Source organism: Neolamprologus brichardi, chromosome 12 (genome assembly GCF_056152115.1).
Source record: "Neolamprologus brichardi isolate AB-2024 chromosome 12, ASM5615211v1, whole genome shotgun sequence".
Classification (NCBI taxonomy): Eukaryota; Metazoa; Chordata; class Actinopteri; order Cichliformes; family Cichlidae; genus Neolamprologus; species Neolamprologus brichardi.
Window position 1 is genome coordinate 14,548,125 of NC_142115.1, and position 25,772 is coordinate 14,573,896.

Sequence of the window (25,772 nt, forward strand, 5' to 3'; positions counted from 1 at the left end):
AGACCCTATGAACTTCACCCTTACTTCTCAAATGTTTCTTCAGGGACAGATGCCTTTAAGCTGACTGGACTACAAATACATTCCTGTCATAATTTTTAACTTCAGTACCTTAAACCGGGCCGACTATAGACCCAATACTTTGAGATGAAAAGCAGATGTGTACTTCAGTTTTTTTACTTCTTATCAGCAATCATTTTATCAAAAGCACAAGATATGGTCGGACCGGATCTCTACTGTTTTACGTCGATTCGTGGTAACGTACAGACGCGTATTTCCTTTCTGCACGAAGACACAGTCGGCGTGCGCTCCTTGTACCTCACCATCTGGTCCCAAGATATGAGACTGGTAACATGCACAGTAAACCTCAATCCACAGATTACAGAAAGATATCACAGTCTCTGCAAGACAAGCAACACACGTGGTCAAGAGGTAAGCTATGGGTTTAATATCAGCAGCATATTATTGGCGCTGCAGAAAGCCGACTGCGCTCACCTGGAAGCTTCCAGTGCGTCACAGCTCACCATACGCACAAGAACAGATGAGACAGAGAGAAAAGCTCGGAGAAAACGCGCCTGGATCTTCCCCGGCACGTTGTGGTGCGGCGGTGGAAGTATGGCGCACGGATATGAAGAATTAGGTGAGACTGCTGAATTCTGGTTTTCTGACTTTGTGATTAAAACATATTTGGCCTGTTTGAGGTTTTCGAGGACTTTGGCGATAAGAGGAGACAAGTGAGTCGCAGTTCCCTGGTGTTTGTAATCTCCAGCAGTGCTTACAGAAAGCCTCGTGAAAGAACATCTAAAATCCAAACCTCTCAAGCTGCTTGACACTAAAATCACCTCAATTAAAATAACTAATATTCCTGTCATTTTCTAGACATACCAGAAAGTGTTCTCACTGATAGCAATAATAAGGATTTAAATTGAAATGAGAATAAAATGAAACTCACTTCGGCTTATATTACTGACCACTATGTCCCAATTAAAGCTACTTCTGGCTCCCTTATTCAAAAGGGGAAACCTATTTCTTTTGCAGATCACAATACAGTCAAAAATGCTTGGAGTAATTTAGAAATAATGCCATTTCTTAGTTTGTCCAGCAGGGCAGCTCCACAGTGCTGGAGCCTGGCAACTTTTATCTAGGCTGAGATCATTAAACTGAGATGGTATAGGACAGAACAAAATAGACATTATTTTATGTCAAACACTCTTATCAGCACGTATGCAGGTATGACTCCCACATAGGAGTACATCAGATGGCCTCATAGTCGGTAAACCTATACTGAGTCAAATCTCAATCTTATGACCCATACGTTTTTAATTTTCAAATAACTGCCTTTGAAGTCTGCAGCTTTTTCTTTCAAATCAGGTATGTGATCTTTTGCTTGAAAAAAGCTTTGCTTCCAAGCAAAGTGCCCTTTGATGTGTGATTAATTCCTGCACACAGGGATGTTTGAGGGTACAGACAGATGCTGCCGTGAGCACGACCACTGCCTGCAGATCATCCCGGCCTTTACGGTGAATTATGGAGTGTTCAACCGCAACCTCTTCACCGTCTCACACTGTGAGTGTGACCAAAGGTGAGCGTCAGAACACACCCACCAGGCATCTTTAACACAGAGGCAGGATTCCAAGCATTCATCGCCTCAAGGGAAACTCCTGCAACCACTAATTCACTTTCCACCCCCTGACATCTCCACATACTGCCCTGGCTGGCATGGAAAGTCAGGTAAAGGCAGATTTGCTCAAAGGCTGAATTTATCAGTATTAATGCCTTCTTATACTTCCGACTAATAAACTCGGAGGAAAATTCCTATCGTGTCATGTTGGCATGGTGCCAGTAAATGCAAACCAATTTAAGTAGACGAGCCCGGGGCCATGTGACATAACTGTTTATAAAGGGGTAATAAATGTCTCACTGCACTCACCCCTCCAGATAAACTGATTTCAAGAGTGAACACGCTGCTCTGCAGCTTTGTATTTGGAGGGCATTCCATTCCTTATACCTATTATGTTTGTGCTGTGATTTTATTTTGTAAAATCATCCAGTCTTGACAAGTCTGTGTGTACTTTTTGGTGTTCATCCCAAAGAAGCACACGGATATGGTTATAAAATGTTTGGGAATAGTCAAACATGATGAAACACTTGCCATTTGTGTGTTTATTGACTGGACTGCTTTTTGAACTTTGACTCACCTCGTTCTTTTTTCTGCCTCTAACTAGGTTTCGACAGTGCCTTCTGGACGTGAATGATAGCATTTCTAATATGGTAGGCTACAGCTTCTTCAACATCCTCCGGATTCCCTGCTTTGAGCTCAAGCAGCAGAGGCGGTGCACTGAGATGTACTGGTGGGGGATGTAAGAGAGGCACAGACACTGTTGCTTGATACTTTGACTGCATATTATTAGACACAACAGTTGCTCAGTACCATAGAAAAGGGGTTGTTCTGTGAACAGTGTTGGTATGGTTGCTTTGGAAGCCTGAGTGGCAGATGCACTTCTGCAGCTTGTATTAACATGTCTTAAACTCTGCCTGTAGGTCTTTAATTTCCACTGTGTCGCTATGATTATCTTCCTCAAAAGCTAGGATCTATTTAAGTAAAGTAAGAAAATAGGAAATGATAAGAAATGTGGTGAGCAGAATGTTTTTTTTAACGTTTTGAAAATGGTTCTCCTTTCCGGTCTTCTGTTGTAACAAGTCTCTCTCTATAGGTGCAAAGTAGCCAAAGAAGCTCCATATGCTGTCTTCAAAAGCCCCCTCCCCTACAACACCTCTGATGCTGAGCAAAAATATGCGGACACTGACACCAACAAGTTACCAAGTAACGAGGAGCAGCATGTAACTCAAAGCCCCCCTCGCAGAAAGTCATCTAAAACTCAGCATCAGTGTAGATTCAGAGACCCACCCAGAGGAGACACTTTCCACCGCAGACGGACAAAAGCAAGAGGATGCAGAAGACGCCATAAACCTCATGGAGCAGCACTTTCACAGTTGCCTCCAACATCAAAGGCACACGCCACTGCTTCGTCAGTGGAAACAGGTCTTTTAAAGATTTCTAAAAGTAGCTTACAGAGTAAAGAAAGCGAGAAAAGCCAGCATATCAAAGTGGGCCTGTCAGATTACTCCACACTGAGACGCCGAGATTCACCACAGCTCAGCTCAAATTCTGATCTGCAGAGTTCATCTACAGCACCATCACCTTTAACACAGATGCCAGAACATCAGCCGCACCAAACAACAGCCGCAGTGACCAAAACCAACAAAAGTCACAAAGACGTTATCAAGAAAAACGACTGCTGTGGACACTGGAAGCGTGTGAGGGGTGATGCTTTTCAGTCAGGCTGTGAAAGCTGTTTGGAACGAGAAACAAAATCTCATATGAAAACAACTACGGACAGATTACCAATCAAAGTGACTACACTGGGTGTTAAAAAGACAACAAATACACTCACATCAAACACTTTGATAACGGCTACTTTTGCAACACCCATTGCAGCAAAACTAAAAACAGCAGCCTCGCTCAATAAGGATGATGAGCCACAAAAGCAGGTGCACTCCTATCTGCTAATGAATAACTCAAACCAGGGGCTCACAGGTAGCGCCACAGCCCAAAGCACCCATACAGAGAGAAGCCTTAAACAAAGTAAAATGTTGCATAAGATAACAGGTGAGTGCACACAGCTGCTGACAGGGCTATAGCTGCAAGTTAAGCCACTGATTTTCCTCTTTCTTTAATTTTGAGCATCTGAAATGCAATTTAGTATTTTAGTTGCTTTTAAAATTAGTCATTTTTCACTTTGGTTGGAAACATTCATGTTCTTCTGGATCAATCCAAATTATTATATTTAATTTTAATTGTAATATTAATGGGAATGAGTTATTAATTACAAAAATATACTCAAGAGGGGCGGTTAGAAAGTATGCAAGGTAGTGAGTTTAATGACTGTCAAGGCTATTTTTATTTGTTAGTATAACAGTTTGTTTTCCACATGAGCAATTTGATTGTAGCTTAACAGAGAAATTTATGTGTTTAAAGAAGTTCAGGATATTATTCTATTAATAATTACCAGGCTGCTTAGCTGTGTTATTAGCTGTCGTTACCGATGGGACAGAATGCTAATCGTCATTGTTGCTGACTACAAATTACAAATGCTAAAAAAGAGGGCTAACCTTTACTAGAAAATAGCAGCATCAGTAACCAGAAAATATACCCAGTTCTGTAAAGAAATCTGAGCACACTCATAAATATATATGCACATATATATTTTTGCTCCTGTAGATAGCCAGCTCCTGTGTGAAAGCTTCAAACATCTGGACTACTGTAAATTCAAAATCCCTCCTTTGAAAAAAAAATATGGCCTCCAGAACATGGAGTCGAAGACCGCCTATCACTGTGACTGCACCAGCCGGTAACAATTTTATTTATATGACATAAGTGTTGCATTATGTTTTGCATGTTCTATGTTCACATAATTGTATGTTATACACCTACGCAACGTTCTCAGTGTCTATATTCAGGCTTATTCAGGCGGCCTATTTTAAAGGAAGTTAGCTGCCCCGATCAAAGACTGGACAATGTGTTTTTTAATAAAGGTTTATTAATGATTAAATAATAATAATTATAAATCTGATTTATATTGGGCCGAAGGTCATTTTACACACAGAAGTTAAAAACTAGGACGTAGGTGAGGAGCAGTATTTCTTCTGCAAGCTGTAGGACTTGACTGGGAGCCAGTGGAGGCACATGAGGGTGGGGGTGATGTGGGAGTTCTGAACATGGCTCAAATAGGCAGACGAGCTGGGACAGCATTTCAGTGGTCCAGGCGGGAGCAGGAGGTGATAAAGGCATGAAATTTAAGGAGGTACTGAGTTTAACCAAATTGCCCCTTAATAAGATTGCCCCCTGTTCTGCTGCTGTTTATGGCTGTAGAACAGATAAATAATCATGAAAAAAATTTACGATGTCAACACATTAAAAAGTAATCCTAGCTTCACAGCTTGGGAATTACTTCATTCACGATTGTTTTATTTAATACACCAGTAATTGTATCCCTGGAAATAGCGTTATGACACAGTCAAATGAGGTTAAGGAAATACGAGCCTTACACAGCTGTGAATTAATTCAACCGAAATCACCCCGATAATCTAATGACTGTAGCAGTGGTATCATTAAAGACCAGTGGAACTATAATATTGGGTAAAATAGGAAACCATCCAAAATAAGTACTGCGTTGTTGTTGCAATACTGGAAATAGCTGTGACTCTGTCTCCATCAGAGTCCACATTTTCTGTGATGGCAGGAGGGACGGCACACTGTAAGATGCATATTTTCCAATACCGAGTATTTGTTTATTTATAAACTAAAAGATTATGGTTTAACTTCAGTTGCAGGCAAAGATTCCCTTTGGGTTTACACCAGGAAGGGAATCCTACCCAATGTGGGTGACATCATGTGGAAAGGGAGCAGCCAAAAATACCTACTGTAGAACAGTCTTGAGCCACCACTTATTTCTTTTTGTTTTGTGCCAAGGAATCAAACTTTTATTATTATTTTTTTAAATAGTCTTGAAGAATACTTTTGAGCAACTGTTGTGAATACACATAACAGAACACTTAGCAAAGAATCAATTTAAGTGGTATCTTTAGACCACTTGTGAGTAACATTTTTCTCATTTCTATTAATGAAAATCGTCAAAGATAACCCAGTTTAACAGGACTAAAAAAGCATTTTCGCACCAACAAGGTGATTACCAAAGCACTTTTCGCCAAAACTCAACATATTTCCACATGGAGGTTAATTCATGAAATCATAAACACCGAAAAGTATGGACAGAATTTGATCTGCCATGCAGTACTATCTGATTGGTAATGGCTTCATTTGTCATCATGACACAAGGCACAGTGTGAATACATTCATGGTTTTAATATGATATTTGAAATGTTTATATTGGATTATGGACTTTGCTGCCTACTACATGGTAGGAATACAGTATTTTTCTTCATCACTATTTATTCTATAAAAATTAAATGTTTTTTTTAACCTATCTCTCTGAGATCACACGTGGAGAGATATAAATGATATTATTCCCTTTCTGAAATTTTTCTTGCTCTACTGTATGTCTAACTGGTTTCCTACAAGTGATATTATTGCCTTACACACAAGAATTAACTTGTCACTTGTCCTTTTTGTCAATTTTACAGCTTGGCTGTTCAGATTGAAAGCCTCAAGCGACCAAGCATTCTGCATTCTCTCATGCTACACTTCGTCTCTCAGCATTGCTTTACACTGCCAAACGAGGAAAAATGCCACGGCAAAAAAAGGTTTTAAGCTCCAATATGCTTATTTGCATTAATCTCTAACACTTTTCGGTTAAAGCAGTACCAGCCCCTTGTCTAATATGTTCACTCAGTTTGCCTGTAACAGATTACTGTGCTGAGTTCTCTTGCTGATATTTTTATGTCTTTTTTCCCTAGCTGTTCTAGAGGCTTCACTAAAGCCTCTGACCTACATCAAGTGCTTAAGAAGATAGAGGGAAAAGACTCTGCTGGGGTGCAAATTTCAGGCACTGACAGAAAAAGAGGGATTCCTGTTCGCCTTTATAAGCGATGCCTGAGGCTAGAAAGCGGAGCTGATATTATGGCACGGTTCAGATGACTGTAGAATAAGCTGCTATGTGCAGTAACAATAAATGTTATAAGCTTTAGATTTCATGCAGGCTTTGCTCTTTCTCCCTGATGGTGGAAAATTGCAGCATTTTAAGAAGTAAGGCCCTCGACTAGCAAAGTATGGCCTTATAAATGTAATTACATTCTTATAAATGTAAGTTAGCGTTTGCATGTGGACTTGCAAATGATTGGATTGTGGAATGAAAACATAATTAAATCATTTTATTGTTTCTGTTTGATTTTGAATTGCTTTTAAATTCACTCTGTCGTCTGCACTGTATATTGTATGACTCAGTGAGGGAAAAAAAAACTAGAATAAATAGATAAAGATTAAAGCTACAAACCCAGCAAATCATGGAAAAGCATTGAGTCAATAAAGGAAGAATTAAACATTTTAATTATTGTCATGTCTACATTAAAACTTCACAACTTCCTTAGAAAGAACAACAGCTGATTTGCCTTCCCGCATGCAGCAGCTGTAAATCAAAAGATTTAAGTGCTTGAATATTCAGCCACTGGCTCTTTCTTTAGAGGAATAAAAGTCAGTAGAAGCAAGACAGAATGCATGTCTATGAATGAGATGGAGTCAGGTATAACAGTGAAGCTACTAGGAGCCACTGAAGGTGGACAAGTTTAAATACCTAGGGTCAAGAAGAGAGTGGAGCTGGTTCAGGCTGGTTCAGGGGTGGTTTGTGACAGAAGGATAGCAACAAGAGTAAAGGGGAAGGTTTACAAGATGGCAGTGAGACCTGCTATGAGGTATGGTTTGGAAACAGTGGCACTGACAAAAAGAAAGAAGGCTGAGCTGAAATGTTAAGACTGTCTTAGAGGGACAGCTTAGATTGGGAGGTCTGGAGACAAAGAGGCAAATCTGACATGGTTTGGACATGTACAGAGGAGGGCTAGCAGCTATACTGGACAAAGTTTGTTGTCTCCAGCCAGGCAGGAGGAAAACAGGAAGACCACAGAGAAAGTTCATGGATGTAGTGAAAGAGCACATTCAAAAGGTTGTTGTGACAGAGGAGGATGTTAGGGTTAGGGTGTGATAGAGGCAGATGGCACTAATAATAGTAAAAAAAAATAAAATAAAATAAAATAAATAAATAAATAAATAAATAATAATAATAATAATAATACATTGATTTTTTAAAGATCTTTAAATTAAATAATAAATGTGCCTTTGTCATTTCACAGCTGTGATAAGATGTGGTTTTAGATACCAAAATAAATGACTTTTGACAGCTTTTATTTTAGCACGCGGTGCATTCTGGGAGCGGTTAGTTGGCCTTGGAAACATGGCGTCGCACTGACAGCTTGGTGACTCTCATTATCTTCTCCAGGCACTGACAGATACCGGGCCATTAGCAGAGCTGCTTGCAGTCGGGTTGTAGCCGTGAAATGAGAGTACTACAGGTTCACTTTGCGTCTTGAAAAGACTGTCGTTTAGACGGTGCGACGCAATAACGGATTTAGCACGGCTGTCACGCCCACTCTGCTCGGTAACGCTATAACGATACCGTACGGTAAGTTAGCTCCGCTTCAGCTAACTGAGCCAGACAGCTAGCAGCCGCTGTTAGCATGACCAGAGCACCCATGTAATGTAAAGAACACCTGCCACTTCAGCTCGCCCGCTGACTGGCACTCGTCAAGTTAGCTTGTCTCCCTTGTCAAACACTACCATTAGATAAGACCTCGGCGCTGACGGCCGTTATGTTATTGTGAGTTGCTATCAGGCTAGCTAGGGCGTTTCTGTCATTCTGTCACTGAATTTTTAATGTTCGACCCCTTTGGCTACGCTGTCGGAGGAGAGAGCGATGGGCTCCGGGGCTGTGGATTCGTCCCAGTGGCTTTCGGTGAAGGAGGAGACCATTTTTCTCCACGACGGTCTCATTCGGGTCACAGATCTGGCCGAACTGCCCAGTGAAATTGGAGTATCGGAGCAGGGGGACACCGAGCAAGAGGTGGGTAAAAGCCATCGCTCTTTTTTCCAGCTCAGTTTCTCTCACACACACACATACAAACAAACATAAAGAGCTGTATACAGGAACATTTGTGTATATATCGTTGAGATCAGTGTGTCTTTTTGTTTATTTAATGTAAGAATTAGTTTTGACTGTCACCTGAAACACACCCTCCGTAATAACGGTAGTGCAGACGTTTGCAAGTTTCCTGTCCTGCTAAATTTACCATCAAGGTAACCGAGAGCCTTGTCAACTCAATTCCTGCCCCTTCCTTCAAAATATAACTTAGTCCTATTACAAACATGGTAAATTTCATTTCTAAAATCTCTAATGTTACATAGTGCCTTTCTTCTAGTATATTAATGTGGAAGTCATATTGATTTGGTACTTACTCAGTGTTGAGCTAATATGTCAATTAGAGGTGTACTTCAGGTATCAAGCTACACAGCTCCTACTTTTTTCACTTAAACACATACATGTATGCCTTTATTTTTCCTGACTAGATCTTGGCTTATTTAGTGCATAGTAAACAGATTTAGTCTACGTAAAGGTTGACATAGCTGCTCTTTCCTTAAGAAGTGTTTTTATGGTCATTGTCAAACGCAGGGGAAAAACAGTTCTCATCGCTCCTGCTCTGAATCTTGTTCTCGAAGCACAAAACAAGCTATGTTTTGCAGACTCTGTTGTTTACCAAACGTTTAAGCTTTTTAAAAGACTTTTATTCTGAAAGTCTCATCCCATAACCGGAAGAATCAATGTTGTTAGATGAAACTTTACAGTGATTCTGACGGAAACAACAAGCTAACACCGCATATTTACATACTCGATATTTCCCTACTGTGCCTTGTTTTGAATCTAGCAGGATCCACCAGACCGTGGAGAATATTTGCGGCAGTCTTCATGTCACATGTTCATGAGCTGGGGTCTAATTTGTGCTCGGAGTTGCCTGTTGATGAGTAGTAGACTAACAGACAGTGATGGTTACTCGCTTTAAACAAGCAAACTTCATGATAAAGTGGGAATAGTTATGAATTGTGTGCTGAACTTAACCTTTACAAGAGTTCATACTTGCAATCAGTCAGCTGCATTTCAAGGCTTTCACTTACAGATGCTTTAAAGCATATTTCTATGTTACAACTTAATGGAGCTGTTTTTCTTAGCTTTATAGTGTACATATTTATTATTGCAATCTGCACTATTCTTACAAAATATCAGTTTTACATCTATCTATCTATCTATCTATCTATCTATCTATCTATCTATCTATCTATCTATCTATCTATCTATCTATCTATCTGTAACATTTTAATTAAAATGTATGTTTCCAAATTCCTTGCTTAGAGCTTTTGGATCTGAAAAAAAAAGATCAATAAACTGAATATTTGTTTATATGATGTTATCTTTACTCTTGTACTAATAGCCACAAAACAGGTTTGTTGGTTTGTTTTTGTGCATGTTTAATTACAGTCACAATGGGCTTGGCTTATATGAGGAAAGGCCACCAAATCAAACTCATGAATCTGTACATGCAGCTTTTATGTTTTCTGTTAGTTCAAACTATGTCCCAAATAGCTGCATTACCAGTTTATCCTTGATCACCTGGTTTTTGGGTAGAACAGAATAGTGTCTGCATAGTGGAAGAAGCAGTTTATTAACACAATTCCACACACCATGTTCTTAACACTAGAGGTGCCTGTGTTAGAAACACAACATTTCCAGAGCCTTTCTTTACTACTGAGTTCTCAGGATTCCAGTTTGGAAAATGTTTGTAAGAGTAGAATGCTTAAACTGAGGACTCAGTAAAGCTTCAAAGCAAAACTTTACTTTACTGTAAAAGAACCAATCATAATGACCTACAGCAGGGTTTCTTATGATGTTGGACATTTTATGGTAATAAATTCTTCAACTTCCATATTAATTATGAATTAGGAGCACTGATATTGAAAAAAGAGTATGGTTACATAATGTATAGCGTGATTCATCCTTAACATAACATGCTGAAACGTGTGTTTTATCAAGCAAAGCCAAAATAGATGAGCTATGTGTAGTAATGTGAACTTGGTATTTATAGTGGTAGTCCCACTAAATGGTACTAAAACATAAAATAAGAAGACATTCTTGCGTCATTGTTAGGCTCTCAGTTTGTTTGTTTATTTATTCTTGGTAACATTCAGATCCTCCACATTTAAGCCATGTGTCCAGTTTTAAGACTGGCTCGGTCATTCAGTGCAGTTATCGTAGGTGTTGTGATGCTGACTATTTTTATCCGCTTGCAGCAGTTTTTGCAGAGCAAGGTGAAGGCCCAGCATCCAGCTATAGGGTGTTACTGTAACATAAGCAGCGTTTCTGAAATTGAATCAATACAAATTGTGCCTGCTAAATGCTATAATGGATTTTTTTCTAGTCCATGATTCATGTGTAATCAATATCTGAAATGCTGCCTAAGTGCACATGAGGCACATTGTTTCACTTGTGATAGGATATGTGCTTTGCTATCTCTGACCATTACTGTGTAGTCCAAAGAACTGGAAAAACAAGAGCTCCTTCTGTGGAAATGATTCGTAGCTAACTATGGAAATGCTTTATGACCAGATCTTCATAAACCAAATGTATTTCATAAGTCATGTATATACCCCACTTTTGAATGGTGGTGTTTTACATAAGAACATGATTTTTCATATTGTTTTTTTATAAAGTTGCCAAATTGAAAAAGATTTTAACATCTTGCTGTTTTTGCAAATAATTCTTAGTTTTTCGCCAGTAAAATTTGAATGTGTTATTTAAATTTACGTCAGTAAGAATAAAATTCCTCACTGCTCTCCTTTTTTCTTCCATAGTGTCTTTTCTGTATTCTGATTAAAAATTTCTGCTGATCAGGAAAATTTCATTTGTTTGTAGCCAGCATTGCCAGGAAACAAAAGTCTGTCTCCCATCTCTAAATAATACACTGTTTATTGTTTTCTAAAATGGTCAAGAAAAAAGTGAACAGTTTAATACCTGTTTTTTTTTTCCTCTCTCCCACTACCTCTGCCCTATAGATTCTAACATTTGAGACCAAGAATCCGGTAGAGCTTGCCGAGCGTCTGCGTGCTGTCTGTGGGAATCAGAGCAATGCATATGCCCGTCTGCTGGAGTATCGCCTCAATGCCCTGCGTGGACTGTGGGGGGCGCAGCGGCAGCTGGCCCTGGAGGAGCAGCAGGAGCGAGAAGGGACTGGAGGGGCTGATGAGGAGACCTTGGCCTTGCTCAAAAGACAAGGTCTGCTCCAGCAACCCGAGCAGGCGCCCTTCACTTCCCGTGTCGGCCTGTTGCTGGTCTTTCCCCTTTTACAGTCCCAAACTCGCAGTGACCCAGCACTCTGCGGTGTCACAGCAGAGGTACTGCTAGCTTGCCTCCGGGACTGCCAGCCGCTGAGCCTTAGCAAAGAGCCCGCTGACTGCCTCAATGGCCTGGAGGGACTGCTATGCTCCTGGCTAGAAGATGGTGCCCAGGAGTCAGGCCCAGTGCATGGACACACTCAGCCGCAGATCCTACAAACGCACAGACAGAGGGAAAACGCTGCTGCTGCACTTGTGGCACTTGCCTGTGCCAGGTGAGACCATCCGTTCCTCCTTGCTGTTCTACCTGCATCCTTCTTAGGATCATTCTGTTTTTTTTCTTGTAGACAGTGTGCTGTACTAATGGTATTCACTGAATGATTACATACAAGACAACATTGAGGTGTGAAACCTGTGAAAATAAGCTATCAAGCTATTTGTAATGTAAGATAAAGAAGTAGTTGAGATTTTGGTATGATTTTAAGCTTATGGATATGAACAGACTTTTTGGCTCCATGAACTACACTCTGTTGAAGTAAGATAGTAGTGCTGTTGGAAAACAATACTTCTTTTTCTTCTTAGTTTCAGTCATTGTTATTAACTTCATTAGGCAGCACAGGGGGCCCTTGTGTGTAGGAGATAATTCGTGGCAGCTGCTTTCTAAATACTGATGTTTGGTTTAGATGAGGGCTCTGCCTGAGAATTGACTTTAAATTTAACCAGGTTTTTACCTGCACTATTCTCACATATGTCCACATCGGTTTCAGTAAACTTCACGCAGAGTTTGTATAAGGGAGATAAAATGTAAAAGACATTTAAATGGATAGTTCTACATGTACTCACATCAGGTATTGTCTAGAAACACTCAGGAAAACAGCTTTAATGAAGCTGTTTTGCTCTTCATTGTGCCTTGTTCATTCTCTAGAACTCTTCGAAAATATATCAAGACTTTACCTTGTTTGGTGTTTTGATTGGATAGTGGGGAGCTCTGTCTTACATTCTGGTTCATAATCTCCCACAGGTGTTCATTTGAATTGAGATCTGGTGAAACTTCTGACTCATATAATTTACATACTTTCATTCAGTGTTCCTTTGTACCCTATTGATGTGGAGGCATTGTTATCCTAGAAAAGACTGCTCACCTCAACACACATAAACACAGAAATATTATATCATAGGCTAAATGTGATAACTCAGAGCAAGTTTATTATGATTTAAAGTGACCTTTACCTTTGAGGGGACAGGTGGACCCAAATAATGCTTGTAAATTGCACTGTTACCCTTACCCTTTCAACTTGTCAGACATATTCATGTATTCTTGCGTGCAAAGAACAGAAGCAAGCACACAAAAATATATCTGAAGAAGCTAATCTTTAATCTGGTTTGTTTGTTTGTTTTTTAGTTTTTCTGCACAGATGAGCAGAATATCCTTGTTTGTTTAGTTTTTGTATTTGTGCCTGAGCTCAAGCTTCTGTTGGTGACAGCTGATCTTGACTTGTCAAAACCAGAACTCTCCACTCTTTGTTCACCTTCTGTTGAGGCAGAGAGCTCTTTGTTGTGGGGAACTATCTAGCCCTGATGCTTTTTCACCCAGCAGTGGAAGCTAATTAAAGGGCTATCAGCTTCAACCACCCTCTCTCCCCCCTCCACCTCATCTGGAGTTGGTTAGTAAATTCTCTGTATAGGAGGGCTATGTAAGCAAATGGACTGCACAGGACGTTGATATCAGCTGTTTAGATGTTTACATAGTATGGCATTGCGGGGTTCACTTTCATGAGGCTTGCATTGATGGCGTCTCTCTGTCTTAGTTGTTGATTTTAATACTCCCAGTAGCACTATTAAATGTTATTATAAACATACGAGTGATAATTTCATAGCTTAACCCTTTCTCCGGTACAAGCACTGGGTTTTAGTTGATTTCATAGACTGTTTTTAGAATTAAAATACACACACCTGAATGTGGTCCATAAGTTAATTAATTCTTGATTGAGTAAAATCTGTAAAACTTAAGAAGATTGCTCAATGTGGCATAATCTCTTTAAAAAAATTTAAATTTACATCAGATCCTGCCCATAATTCATGCCAAGTTATTATTCCTCTTGCGGCTCCAGGAAAGATTAACAATGAGCTTTCACTTGTGTTTCACGTTGAGCTCTCTTGAATAATCTGCCAAACTCATTTCTAGGGGATCCCTGAAGACCTTCATCCACACAGTTCACCTGCTGCAGAAACAAACTGATCTGGGCCACCTTCCTGTGTCAGACGTACTGTACAGGTGAGGGAAACTGTTTTGATTTAACTGAAAGACAATGCCTAATAACTTCCCCGACATGTAACTACATTATATTTCTCCTGTTCAAGACTTTTGCTCCTGGAAGGAGGCCCGGGGTCTCCATCCTGCCTCTTGGGGGGAAAACACTGTGTTTCCTGGGGTTTTGAGGACATGCTGCCCACACCAGATAATTCTGCTGGAGGAGCAGAGAGTAAAGGTAGAAAACAATTTCAGTTTTTGTGATACTCAAAATGAAAAGATATAAATAATATGCAGCCGTGGTTGAAAGTTTTTAGTTCTCTGGAATGTAAGTTGTGGAAAAGATGCTCCTTGTCTCACTTGCCATCATAATACTTCCTTCCTGTTTTATTTATTCACTGAACTTGTTTGAAATGCATCTTAAATCCAAGCAATTATCAAGGGTGGAAAGACCATTGTTCCTTTTTGGGTTTCATTCGATGTCACATATAGAGAAAACATTTTGTCTTGAGTTGAAACTAAAGATCTTAAGTGGATAAAAGAGAGGAAGTGGAGTGACGTCTCTCTGTCTCACAGATGACTATCTGATGTGTGATGGAAGCTGAAGAGGGCATACTGTACATCTATTTTTATTGAGCCATAAAGTAAATCTGAACATTTATTTTTCAAGCTAAATTGATCTGTCCATTTTAAGTCTGTTTTTTTTTTTTTTTATCAGATCTCTGAAGACATCACTATTTCTGAATTTGCAAAAGTCTGCAAAACAAAGACTTGGTCCACTTTTTTTGCATCCTAATTCTCTTACCTGGTTTTGTCCACTCTTTTGTTGATCCCTGCCCCTACAGGTTATTCAGCTATCTTTGATGTTTCTTTCATTTACCTCCTACTGAATTCCATTGGTGCCTGTGTTTTGCAGATACTGACCTGGGACGCTGTCTAGCCACAGATGGGCTATATCTATATACCACTAACTCCTCTGGGAGAGGACTCAGCAAGCTTGGCTCTGGTTTACATGGGACATTGAGGTAATGTGACACTACTTCTATCCTCCATTCCTCTCTCTTCAGCATTCAGAGAACAGAGGGAAGAAAGAATGAAGCAAAAAAAAAAAACAAAATCACAAAAAATACTTGTGCACTGAAAGGCATTATTTCCTAGACATTTAAAAAACATTTCCTATTGTATATAGTTATATTCTCTCATGTTACTGATTTATTTGGTTTATTTAATTTAATGATATTGTAACGAATTGCATACTTTGCAGAAAACTAGATCCTCAAATGCTGTTTTTTAGAGCTGATTGAGCCCAGAATTTGTCCAGAGACATTATGAGGGTATACATGCATTGTTGGTCAGCCAGCTTCTGAAGGGCAAAGCACACTGTGACCTTACAAAACAGATATTTGGATTTCAACTGCAACGTAAATGGTTGTAATTGTAGCTATTGTTTGCAAAGCAGCTTGTATGAAAGAAGTAGCACGCATCAGGCCAGGGTATTGCTAACTGCATGCTTTAAGTATCTTTGGGTTTTTTTGTTATTTGTTTTTTTTTTTTTTTAATTGGTCTCAGAAATATTACCTTAAAAAGCTAAAATTCCCATTTGAGAATTTGATTTAAATTAGAGTTAAAGACAGATGCTTTGAGTGCAGCCTTGCAAAAAGAGACAGAGTTGCAGTAAGCTGCTTGTGTCCTGATGGGAATTTGTACTGACGCTGATCAACCCATGCTGCTCGTCTCACATTTTCTCTTCTTACTGTGGCTATTCACAGCAACACTCAGTATGACAAGTAGCTTCCCAACAGTTAGACAATATGCTGTCAATAACTTGTCAAAGTCTACTCTCATTAAGGTCAACAAAGCAAAGTGACTGCGTAAAAAGAAGGAAGGCACACTGTCAGTTTTTATACGATGAACACATACCGTACATTTCTGGATTCTTATTGATTGTAAGGTTTGATTTAATTTGTGGTAACTACAGGATTTGACCAAAAACTCACAGTTGAGTGACAAATTAAACAATAAACCAACAAAATGTTTTAGTGAGCTGCCTGAGCATCTTTAGTATGACTTGGAATAAACTCCAAATGCAGACCAAAGGAATCAGTGCTGTGTGTTTGTATAGGGGATTTGTGTATTGTCGAAATGAAGAGTTGGAGCCCGGCTGGGTGGTGTTCAGCAGCGGCCGCCTCCTCCACCGTCCCTCATCCTTTGATGCCAAGCCACATCAGCTGTGCCAGGTCATTGACCCATTCACCCTCCAGGTACTGTCTACTTTCATTAGTCTATTTTAAGATGTATGTGGACTTATTCTGTAAATTCTGTAGATGGGATGCGTGTTCTCTTTATTCAGCACAGGTACAAAGGACACAGAGGGATACTGTTTAATTTGGTATCTCAAAATTCAAGTATAGCTAATACCTAAGGCTAATTTTCACTCTTTTATCTTCAGGTGTGCCAGATTGTGCCCATGCCAGCCCATCACTTCCCCGTGGGCAGCAGCATGACCACACTGCACCTCTGCTCAGACGGAACCTATCTGTACTGGGTGTGGTCCCCAGCCAGCCTCAATGAGAAAACACAGAAAGGCCACTCTGTCTTCATGGATGTCTTTCACTTGTCGGTGAGTATCTCGTGCCCTGCAGTATAGTCTCAGCAGTATTTATTTCGTCTGTGTTTTCATTAAATCTTTGATGTCTTCTCTCTCCTATACATGGTGCAGACACAGACAGGGTTGTGTGTCGCAGACATCTTGCAGGAGAGGGTTATCCTTACTCGCAAAGAAGGCGAGTCCTCCAAGTGCTTGAATGAACTTCTCTTAAGTCGAATGTCACGCTTCCGGGCCTCCCATTCTGCTACATTGGCTGCTCTCACAGGCTCTGCAATCACCAACACTGTCAAAGAGGAGCAGTCTGGTAATGGTAGAGAAACTATAAATATCCAAAGTTCATACATGCTGTGATTCATTTGGATGATGTGGTTTTTAAAATATTTTGTTGAATCTTTTTGTAGCGGTCAATACTAGCTGTGGACTCCCTCTAAAGACTCTGAGAAGGACCCCGATGTATGTTTGTGGCACCTATCTGGTAATGCTGGTTTCACCTCCTGGTGTATCTGGGAGCTCTGCCACACGCTCCTTATTTGGAGGTACCAGCAGCCTCTCCTCACTTAAAAGTAAGCGCATACAAACATGCACAGGCTCACTGCTAAATCCTGATTATATTGAGTTTTTTGTCACTTGTTTTTTTGTTACTTTTTATTTATTTTATTTTTAATTTTAGAAAGTCGGACACTAAGCTTACTAGCTGCCTGTAGATATTCTGTATAAATCTGATTAAATCTGAAGTTCCAAATAAGTATTAATCATCATTTATGACAGTGGCTAATTGCTGGTGAATACACAGCAATTAAAATAGTAACATCTTGATGGGTTGATGAGTTAATGTTAATGGTTAATGAGAATTTTAGGAATGCCCCACTCCCCACTGCTTTGTATCATAATTTGAGTCATGAGTTTATTAACTATAGCTCTTATGTTTTTCGTTCAGTTTTGGCCTCCAGTCTGGTCTTTAACCTGGCTGATGGTCAGTTCAGCAGTCGCGCAGACCTCATTGATGCTCCTGGCAGTTCTTTAGGCAGGGGAGCCCAGGTGGCAGGGCTAGGTGAGCTGAAAACCTGTCACATTTTACTTCTACTTACGTGCGGCAAATAGTCACGCACTACATAACTTTTACTTCTGCATTCTTTGAAGGAGCGTGTTATGATGCACTGAACAACTTGATCTGGACTTGCTCCAGTGATTACATAGATCAGTGGTGCAACCCCGGGAACCAAGCCTTTCATCATGTGTGCCATAGACTCGGTGTCAGCCACGTCATAAAAGAACCCAAAGGTAGGTGATGTAAACAACAAGTGGCTTGTTTTATAAGATTAAATCATAAAAGTGACAGATCTGCATAATTTGTCCTTTAACAGAGGAGACTGTGGCCACTGGCGAGGTGATCAACCAGCTGCTTCATCATGTAGGTGCTATGTGTATCCACCAGCTCAACTTGCTGGCAGCCAGCAGCAACAGTTTGCCCTTGGGGGCCTTACTGGGAAAACAACACCCCATTGAGGCCCGTCACTTCAGCAGCATCTGTGACATTATGGAAAAGGCCATGGTCAATGGTGACACCTGCATCATCCGCTGTATCTTAGTTGTGTTTCAGGTGATTTTTGGGTGCAGCTGAATTTTGCCAAAAAAACCTTTAGCTCTTTCTGTGTGATTCCAACGTTGTTGTGTATATTTTCTACCATTTACAGGTAGTGTTTAGGTTTTTCAATCCTCAGTCAGAGCAGAATAGGGAGAGTGTGCGCCGTGCAGGACTCCTACTGTGGCAGCTGCTCATGGCTCCAGTGGACCAGATAGGAGCAGAAATTCAGAGAGAAGTCTGCTTGGCTATTAGGTATGTTACAATTACTCAAAGACAGAAGTAATGGTTGGATTTGTGATCATGATTTCATTTTAATGAACCTTTTTTTTTTTTTTTACCTCTTCTCTGTAGCTCAGGCCTCAATATCTTGTATCAGGGGGAGGCTGAACTCAACAAACTACTGAAACTGGTTCTAACCGAAGGTGATTGGCAGCTCAGGCTTTAATTTAAGTGACACCTCCTGTATTTTATTCTCATTATTTCTCACATGGTGTATGTTTTTTACCTTTAATACTCAGGTGAAAGAAACAGTGGATTGTCTCAACTTCGGGATGTCATCCTTACAAATTTGGCAGAACAGTTGCAGAAGAATAGATTTGGAAGTGAAGAGGATGACCACTACAGGCAAGTGGCAGCCTTGTGGCAACAATACTATCTTTTCTCTTTAGATCTGTGTTTGTTTAAAGTTGTGAAAATCTGTCTTCTTTTACAGATTGAATGATGAGCTGCTGCATTGTATCCTCAAGACTGTAGTCCGAGAATCCTGCCTCCTCATCACCAAATGTCAGACCGTCGCCCGAGATGACTTCCAGAGGCTGCTCTCCACTGTGCCAGTATGAATATCAATTCAGCAGCACTTAAATGCCATCAATCCAGACTAAGATCACCATGGCTTGGAAGATTGCATTTATACAATTTAAAATGGTTTCCCTTCTCTCTAGGTGGTCTCACCTAGTCTGCGCTACCTCATGGCTGTTCAGAACCACCTCCTCAGTAATACCATTCTTATCCGTCCGGATGATAGTGATGACAGTGACAATTCCCTACAAGGGGAAACAATGAAGGTACAGGTAAACATCCCCTTTAAATACCCCTACCTTTTTGAACGTGGAGTCTGTGTGTGTGTCAATGAGAGACCAACACACCAAATGAAGCAATGGCTTTTGAAGTTCTTTAAGGGTAATGCTGAAGAGTTTGTGCGCAGTGCAGTTTTTTGTGATGTCATTTATTATTTGTTGAAAAACAGTGTGTTCATACTCAAGGTTACTGATGACAGCAATGAAACAGAACAATCTAGAGTTTGTTTTTAATCTGTTGGCATGGAGTATGTATTAATAGTTACATATTGAGTGAATGTAATTACTGAAAATCTTGGAAGCAGTGTTACGTAAGTGTGGGCCTACTCTGTGTCATCCTCAGGAGCTGCAAAGCAGCATCCTGTCCTTAGCAACCAAAATCCTGGTGGGATGTGATGAAGTATTGGAAACCCTACAGCAGGTCACCACTGCTCTGATTAACAGCGACATAGCTGACAGAGAAACCAGGTGAACTTTTAAATACGTTTGCTTGATTCCTTTAAAATCTTCTTACCACTTATGTTGGAACATTGCACGAAGACATTTGAAGCCAGTTTGTATCACTGTAAGACCAGAATGTACCTGTCAGAAATTAAACTACTTGTGTACTATATCACCATGAAAGAAGATTTAACTAAACCTGATTAATGCTGATGTTGTTAAAACAAAATGGAACAGTGAGGGAGGTGGTATTTATTAAAGCAGGTTCTTAGAATCACTGTGCCAGACTTTCCTCTTCTCATCTTGTTTTTTTTTTTTTTCTGCTAACAGCAAAACTAAAAATTTCACTTGTTTTTTATCTTCATTTTGTTAAGGTTGAAAGGCTTGGAACAGATTACCAAGGCCACTATGCTTGGGCACCTGCTGCCGGTGTTGCTCACCTCTCTGATGCACCCAAACCTGCAGACCCTCACCCTCGCTGATGCCCTCATGCCTCAGTTGGTGCAGTTGGTGCTCTATACCAGCCAGGTCAGTTTTGTCAGTCAAGGAGGAGATGGTTCTTGTATATTTCCTTGAGTAGAAAAAGCAGCTGTTATTAAGTTGCTTTTTTCCACTCTGTTTTTCAGACTGCCTTGTTACTAAAGACGCAGTCTCCGCTTTTTACTGAAGAGTCTCTGCCTGCTGGTGGCTCTCTGGGCCAGGGAGCAAAGACATGCACTGCTGATGACAAGTGAGTTTTCTAGATTTCACCATAAGAATTAAGCCAGGGAGTGTGATTCTGCATAATAAATATTTTGAAGAGATGATTTTCTTCATGGCACCGGCTGTGTCTTAAGCTCAATTTATAAAATGACTAACTTATTTGTATCATAGAATTCTTGATGAACGTGAAGAGCCTGGCTTCCTGACAGGACTGAAGATCCCTGCTCCATGGGCTGCTGGGAAAACAGTAGAGACTGTGCATCCTGTAAGGGACAATTACAAATTCAAGGAGACCGTACACATCCCAGGAGCCCGGTGCCTGTACCTTCGCTTTGATTCTCGCTGCTCATCACAGTATGATTATGACAAGGTAATGACTCTTCCTGTGTACGAGCTGGAGACACAATCATACTTCACCTTTAGACATCTTTTTGTTCAGTTTCTGAAGAATGGCATTGTGGATTTTTTTTAAACAAATACATTCTCTATTATTATAGTTGGTTATCTATGCCGGTCCCAACACCAATAGTCGTAAAGTAGCAGAGTATGGAGGAAACACTCTGGGTTATGGCAGTCGCAGTGTCCTGGGGACAGGATGGCCCAAAGACCTTGTGAAGGTAATAAAAGCAAGTATGAATTATTCGTTCATAGATGTTCATAGACAGTTTGAAAAGCTACATTTTGCTCTGTGTTCTGCTTTAGGTTGAAGGAGACACAGTGACATTTTCTTTTGAGATGAGAAGTGGACGTGAACATAATACCCCTGATAAAGCCATGTGGGGGTTCTCCTGCACTGTCAGAGCTCAGGTAACAATTCAAACAATGTAAATGTTGTCAACATCTCTCTCTATATATATATGTATATTTTTTTTACTTTTTGAAGTAGTCTGAAGATCCTGTATATCTTTTTTTGTTTTTACAGGAGTCATCAGAAGATGTCTCTGGAGGTCTCCCCTTTCTGGCAGACCTTGCGCTGGGACTGTCAGTGCTGGCCTGCTCAATGCTCCGCATTCTGTATAACGGGCCAGAGGTGACAAAAGAGGAGGAGGCCTGCCATGATTTGCTCTGCTCAAAGCTGCTGCAAAGGTAACAGAGTTAAAATAAAATGTGTCCCATTAATAGTAACTAAATGTGATGTCCTACATGTAAGGATTACTACATATTCTTCTTCGGTATCTAGTTGAGTCACAGCTGAGCTGCTAGCAGCCTAAAATGAGTAAAAAGAAATTTCCCTCTAGGTGTCAGTGGCAGGTGGAAGCAAATGGTGCCATCTCTCCAGCCCTCACACCCAGTCCTTCACCTCTGCCACTCACTATTGAGGAGGATCGGGAGTTCACTTACCCAGCTGACGTGCTCATCCCACCTCCAGGCCTTATGCCAGGGACCTACTTTGACTTGCCCCGAATTCGCCTTCCTCCGGGCATCATGTCTAGGCTTCGAGAAGTGTCCGGAAGGGCTCGACCACAATTCCGCCCAAGCATAAAGTAAGATATTAATTCTTTCAGTGTGACAGAGTATGGCATCTATATACTGTACATGGATTTGTCACTCTCCCTAAATGGTTGAGACAAACACCCTACAAATTTAGGGCTTCTGGTTTTTATATATTCTGAAGGAGAGTCAAGAGTCACAACAGAGTTGATATTAATATCAAGGTTTTTGTTCATGTTATTTCACTTCACAATCATTTTTAGCTTGTTCTTTGTTTTTTGTAAGGGAGGTGATAAGACCAGATGTTATGGAAGAGGTAATAGTATCTTGCGTGATCAAACATTTGAGCCTGGTGGATGCGCTTCAGTCACTCGTCAACTACCAATACCGCGAGGATCACACAGAGGAATATGACCTGCTCTGTAAGATCATGGCTGAGACCTTTAAGAAGATTAATGCTATGGAGCGGCAGCTGCAGGTAAGTTTATGCTGACCATCAAGGTTTTTTGAAAACAGTATTTTATCGATTAATTATGCTTGCAACAAGTGAAAGAAATTGTTGTATTTTCAGTTTTTGTTCATGCTATTAAGTAAGAGGTTAAGATTAGAATTCTTTATTTGAACAGTTTAATTTATTGGGTTAATTTATTAAGCCAATTTTTCCTCAGGATGAATAAAGTATTATCAATCAATCAATTGTTTAAGTTCAAATAAAGTTAATGTTAAAGAGTACCTACAAATAAGAAATAAGAATATCTAATCTTTCTAAAAAGAAAGAGTACCTATAAACAAATAAACAGACAGACCTTAAGACAAAAAAGAGTGGAAGACTAATACTGTGTCTAATCATTTCCTGTGTTGCTTTCAGAGTGTAGCAGAATTGGAACAGAAATGGCAGAATGAGGTAGAGGAGGCCCAACAAGGAAAACTGGAGAACAACACGCCATTTTTTCATGACTACCACTTCTTTGAGGTAGACTGCCACAGATACACTATTCTGTAATCAACCAATGATAAGATCTCAGTTATTTAAGTCTGTTCTTTTTGTGTCTTTTTGGTTTTCTGTCTCTTGTTTTTTTTTTTGTTTTTTTTTTAACATTACCAGAACAAAATGAAGGAATTGGAATTACTCTGCTCACTGAAGGAGGTCCCACTTGATTTTAGTGATTTGGAAAATGTTGTCCTTGCTTTGAGGCAAGTATTAATTATGTAGCTCATTTACATTTTTACAGGTCAGTTCGTTTTCTAACAGTATTTATTTGCAATAACAGGGAGAAGTTCTTTCAGGAAGTGAACAGTAAACACATCAGAAGTAGCAGCCCTCTTGCTAAAACTAAAACTCTGGTGAAAAGTCTAATGAACCGCACTGAGCTACTGCTCCATGTCACCATCGCTCCACATTGCAGAAGTTTAACCAGCACACCTGCTGGCACACCAGGCCCAGGTAAACGCGTGTCTGTTTGTCTGCCATCTTTTGTTACAGGTGTTGTTTCCAAGTGATGCTTTGCTGGTTAGCAGGACTGAAATTAAAGATTTCTTTCTTTGAACTGGTGGTTTTCAAATTTTTGTTGTGCTCAAGGCACATCAACGAGAGTATAACTTTTGATTATACTGTCAGACAAAGACACTTTCAGGCTATTTGAGTCAAGCATGTTATCAGATTTTTTTTTTTTGCATGAGTGTTGACTGCACTAGCATATGCCTTACATGTATTACCTTTTCAAAGCTCTTCATACAATCTAACCAACTGTCTTGCTGCCGCTGGTTCATACCCAGTGTGTGATGGCTTTTTATTATCCTTTGAAAATGAGTACATTCAAAGTACTGAAACTGAAATTTAATAAGTCACCCAGAAGTGTTTGTGAAGTATAATGCAGTAATAACATATGGTTATGCAACTCACTGACCACTATTTGGAAACCACGGCTTTAAATAGATGTTTTAGACCTGTGATTAGAATCATCTGCGCTCCTGAAATATTAAGATTTAAGCATATGGCTACTGTTATGTAACTCAGACTTGGGAAGTTTCTCCACTGGGAAAAAAAGCAAAGTTTTTATAGGTATCTGTGTTTCTGTGTAATTAGATGTCAGTAACTGTTAAAGTTTGCTTTTCACCCAGTTCTTCTTCTGTCTTTTCTCAGCCTCTCAGTCTGTGTCTGATGCCAAGACGGTGATCCCCATGGTAAAGCAGCCAGTCTTCTTGCGTAGCATGTCTGCACCTTCTGACTTGGAGATGATTGCTAACCAAGACTTGGAGTTTACACATGCGCCACAAAGGTATTCTTCTGTCTGTATTAGCTAAAAGGAATGCAAGTAACTTATAGGAAAAAAGAGTGTTTGACTGTATTTGCAAACCTTTTTATCTTCAGAAGGCGACACCACCCTACTAGTCATCGCAGCAGCTCATTTACCCTGCTGCAGTCTTTGGCCATAGAGGACAGCCGAGACAAGCCAACATACAGTGTGCTGCTGGGACAACTCTTTGCCTTTATTGGAACTACACCTGATCAGGCTGTAGGTTTTTCACTCATGCCAGTGCTTTAGATGCATTGGCATAGATGCATTCAAATAAATGGATGGAATTCTGATTTGCTTTAAGGTAATTTATAGCTCTTTTGTCTGTAGGTCTCAAGCAGTAGTTTCCTGTCTGCTGCGCAGACACGTTGGCGGAGAGGCAGCACACGAAAGCAGGCGCTTGTTCATATGAGGGAGTTGCTCACTGCTGCTGTTAGAGTTGGTGGGGTCACCCACCTAGTAGGACCTGTCACTATGGTACTGCAAGGTGGACCAAGGTAAGACTAGAGGAGGAACAGCAAATGTAAATTTGAGTGTACTCTGATTATGCACACTGATGAAATACTTCTTGTAGTTATGATTTTGAGCTGTCAGGTTAAACTATAAACAAACATTTGGAATTGTGGTTTGTTTACTTTTTGTTTGTGTGCCATCTGTGCAGGATTGAGGAGCTGACCTGTGGGGGAATGGTAGAGCAGGTGCAGGAGGCCTTTGGGGAGACCATGACGTCTGTAGTGTCACTATGTGCACGCTACCCAATTGCTTGTGCCAACAGTATTGGCTTACTTTGCACAATCCCTTACACCAGGCAAGCAAACCTATTTTAACTTATCTCGTTTAATATTCCTGCAATCAAGGCCTTGATTGCTTACCCTAATTTTTTACTTGTGTTATCATAGGAGTGAGGAGCAGTGCCTCGTTCGCAGTGGGCTGGTTCAGCTTATGGATAGCCTGTGCAGCTTAAGTGGGCAGAGGGAATGCAGTTCAAATGAAAAGCAGACCAAAAAACAGAAGGTGGCCACCATGGCTTGGGCAGCCTTTCAGGTGCTGGCCAACCGATGTATCGAGTGGGAGAAGGTGGAAGGTATGAAAAGTTTGTAGATCCTTTGATCAAATTCCTAAAAGGCTTTTTTTTCATGCTGTAAGATTAAATATTATGATTATTGTGATGGTAGATTAACAGTCTTTGCTTTTACTCTTTAAAGGTGGATCTACAGATGCAGTTCATTCAGGTCTGGCAAGACAGGTATCCAGCCTGCTGACCAATCACCTGGCAAGGGCCACAGAATGCTGTGGGAATCAGGCAGCCGGCAATGATGCTTTACAGGATGTGCTCAGTCTGCTCAATGATCTTTCCAGGTAAAGTTTATTTCATGTAATTTTTCTGTGTGTTCTGGGTGTTCATGGTAGCGCTGTCATAATGTAGTAGCTAAAAGA

General features: G+C 40.3%; 2 protein-coding genes across 3 annotated transcripts in view; both read left to right on the top strand.

Annotated features, from left to right (window-relative positions):
* The first annotated feature begins 21 nt into the window (after positions 1–21).
* Positions 22–6,859, top strand: LOC102780372 (uncharacterized). The gene is made up of 7 exons (XM_006805908.3): positions 22–637; positions 1,447–1,579; positions 2,223–2,357; positions 2,712–3,667; positions 4,280–4,409; positions 6,202–6,321; positions 6,475–6,859. Exons 1-7 carry the CDS (start codon positions 145–147, stop codon positions 6,653–6,655), a joined length of 2,148 nt encoding a protein of 715 aa, XP_006805971.2. The 5' UTR covers positions 22–144; the 3' UTR covers positions 6,656–6,859.
* A 1,088-nt stretch (positions 6,860–7,947) lies between these two features.
* The window catches only part of hectd4 (HECT domain containing E3 ubiquitin protein ligase 4), a 39,161-nt gene continuing 21,336 nt past the window's right edge, over positions 7,948–25,772 (top strand). Inside the window, exons 1-35 of one of the 2 annotated variants that reach the window (XM_087849026.1) lie at positions 7,948–8,627; positions 11,666–12,219; positions 14,130–14,219; positions 14,306–14,433; positions 15,112–15,220; positions 16,318–16,456; positions 16,645–16,815; positions 16,915–17,113; positions 17,205–17,366; positions 17,741–17,854; positions 17,944–18,084; positions 18,168–18,403; positions 18,498–18,640; positions 18,740–18,810; positions 18,907–19,012; positions 19,101–19,221; positions 19,330–19,458; positions 19,808–19,932; positions 20,280–20,433; positions 20,532–20,635; positions 20,779–20,977; positions 21,105–21,224; positions 21,310–21,414; positions 21,530–21,693; positions 21,846–22,091; positions 22,324–22,516; positions 22,907–23,011; positions 23,144–23,236; positions 23,314–23,482; positions 24,182–24,317; positions 24,410–24,554; positions 24,666–24,832; positions 24,997–25,143; positions 25,235–25,419; positions 25,541–25,694. In XM_087849026.1, the coding sequence (XP_087705152.1) occupies positions 8,481–8,627; positions 11,666–12,219; positions 14,130–14,219; positions 14,306–14,433; positions 15,112–15,220; positions 16,318–16,456; positions 16,645–16,815; positions 16,915–17,113; positions 17,205–17,366; positions 17,741–17,854; positions 17,944–18,084; positions 18,168–18,403; positions 18,498–18,640; positions 18,740–18,810; positions 18,907–19,012; positions 19,101–19,221; positions 19,330–19,458; positions 19,808–19,932; positions 20,280–20,433; positions 20,532–20,635; positions 20,779–20,977; positions 21,105–21,224; positions 21,310–21,414; positions 21,530–21,693; positions 21,846–22,091; positions 22,324–22,516; positions 22,907–23,011; positions 23,144–23,236; positions 23,314–23,482; positions 24,182–24,317; positions 24,410–24,554; positions 24,666–24,832; positions 24,997–25,143; positions 25,235–25,419; positions 25,541–25,694 (5,471 nt within the window). In that variant the 5' untranslated portion in view covers positions 7,948–8,480. The remainder of the gene's footprint in view (positions 8,628–11,665; positions 12,220–14,129; positions 14,220–14,305; positions 14,434–15,111; positions 15,221–16,317; positions 16,457–16,644; positions 16,816–16,914; positions 17,114–17,204; positions 17,367–17,740; positions 17,855–17,943; positions 18,085–18,167; positions 18,404–18,497; positions 18,641–18,739; positions 18,811–18,906; positions 19,013–19,100; positions 19,222–19,329; positions 19,459–19,807; positions 19,933–20,279; positions 20,434–20,531; positions 20,636–20,778; positions 20,978–21,104; positions 21,225–21,309; positions 21,415–21,529; positions 21,694–21,845; positions 22,092–22,323; positions 22,517–22,906; positions 23,012–23,143; positions 23,237–23,313; positions 23,483–24,181; positions 24,318–24,409; positions 24,555–24,665; positions 24,833–24,996; positions 25,144–25,234; positions 25,420–25,540; positions 25,695–25,772) is intronic. The other variant, XM_087849027.1, reaches the window with a different exon arrangement.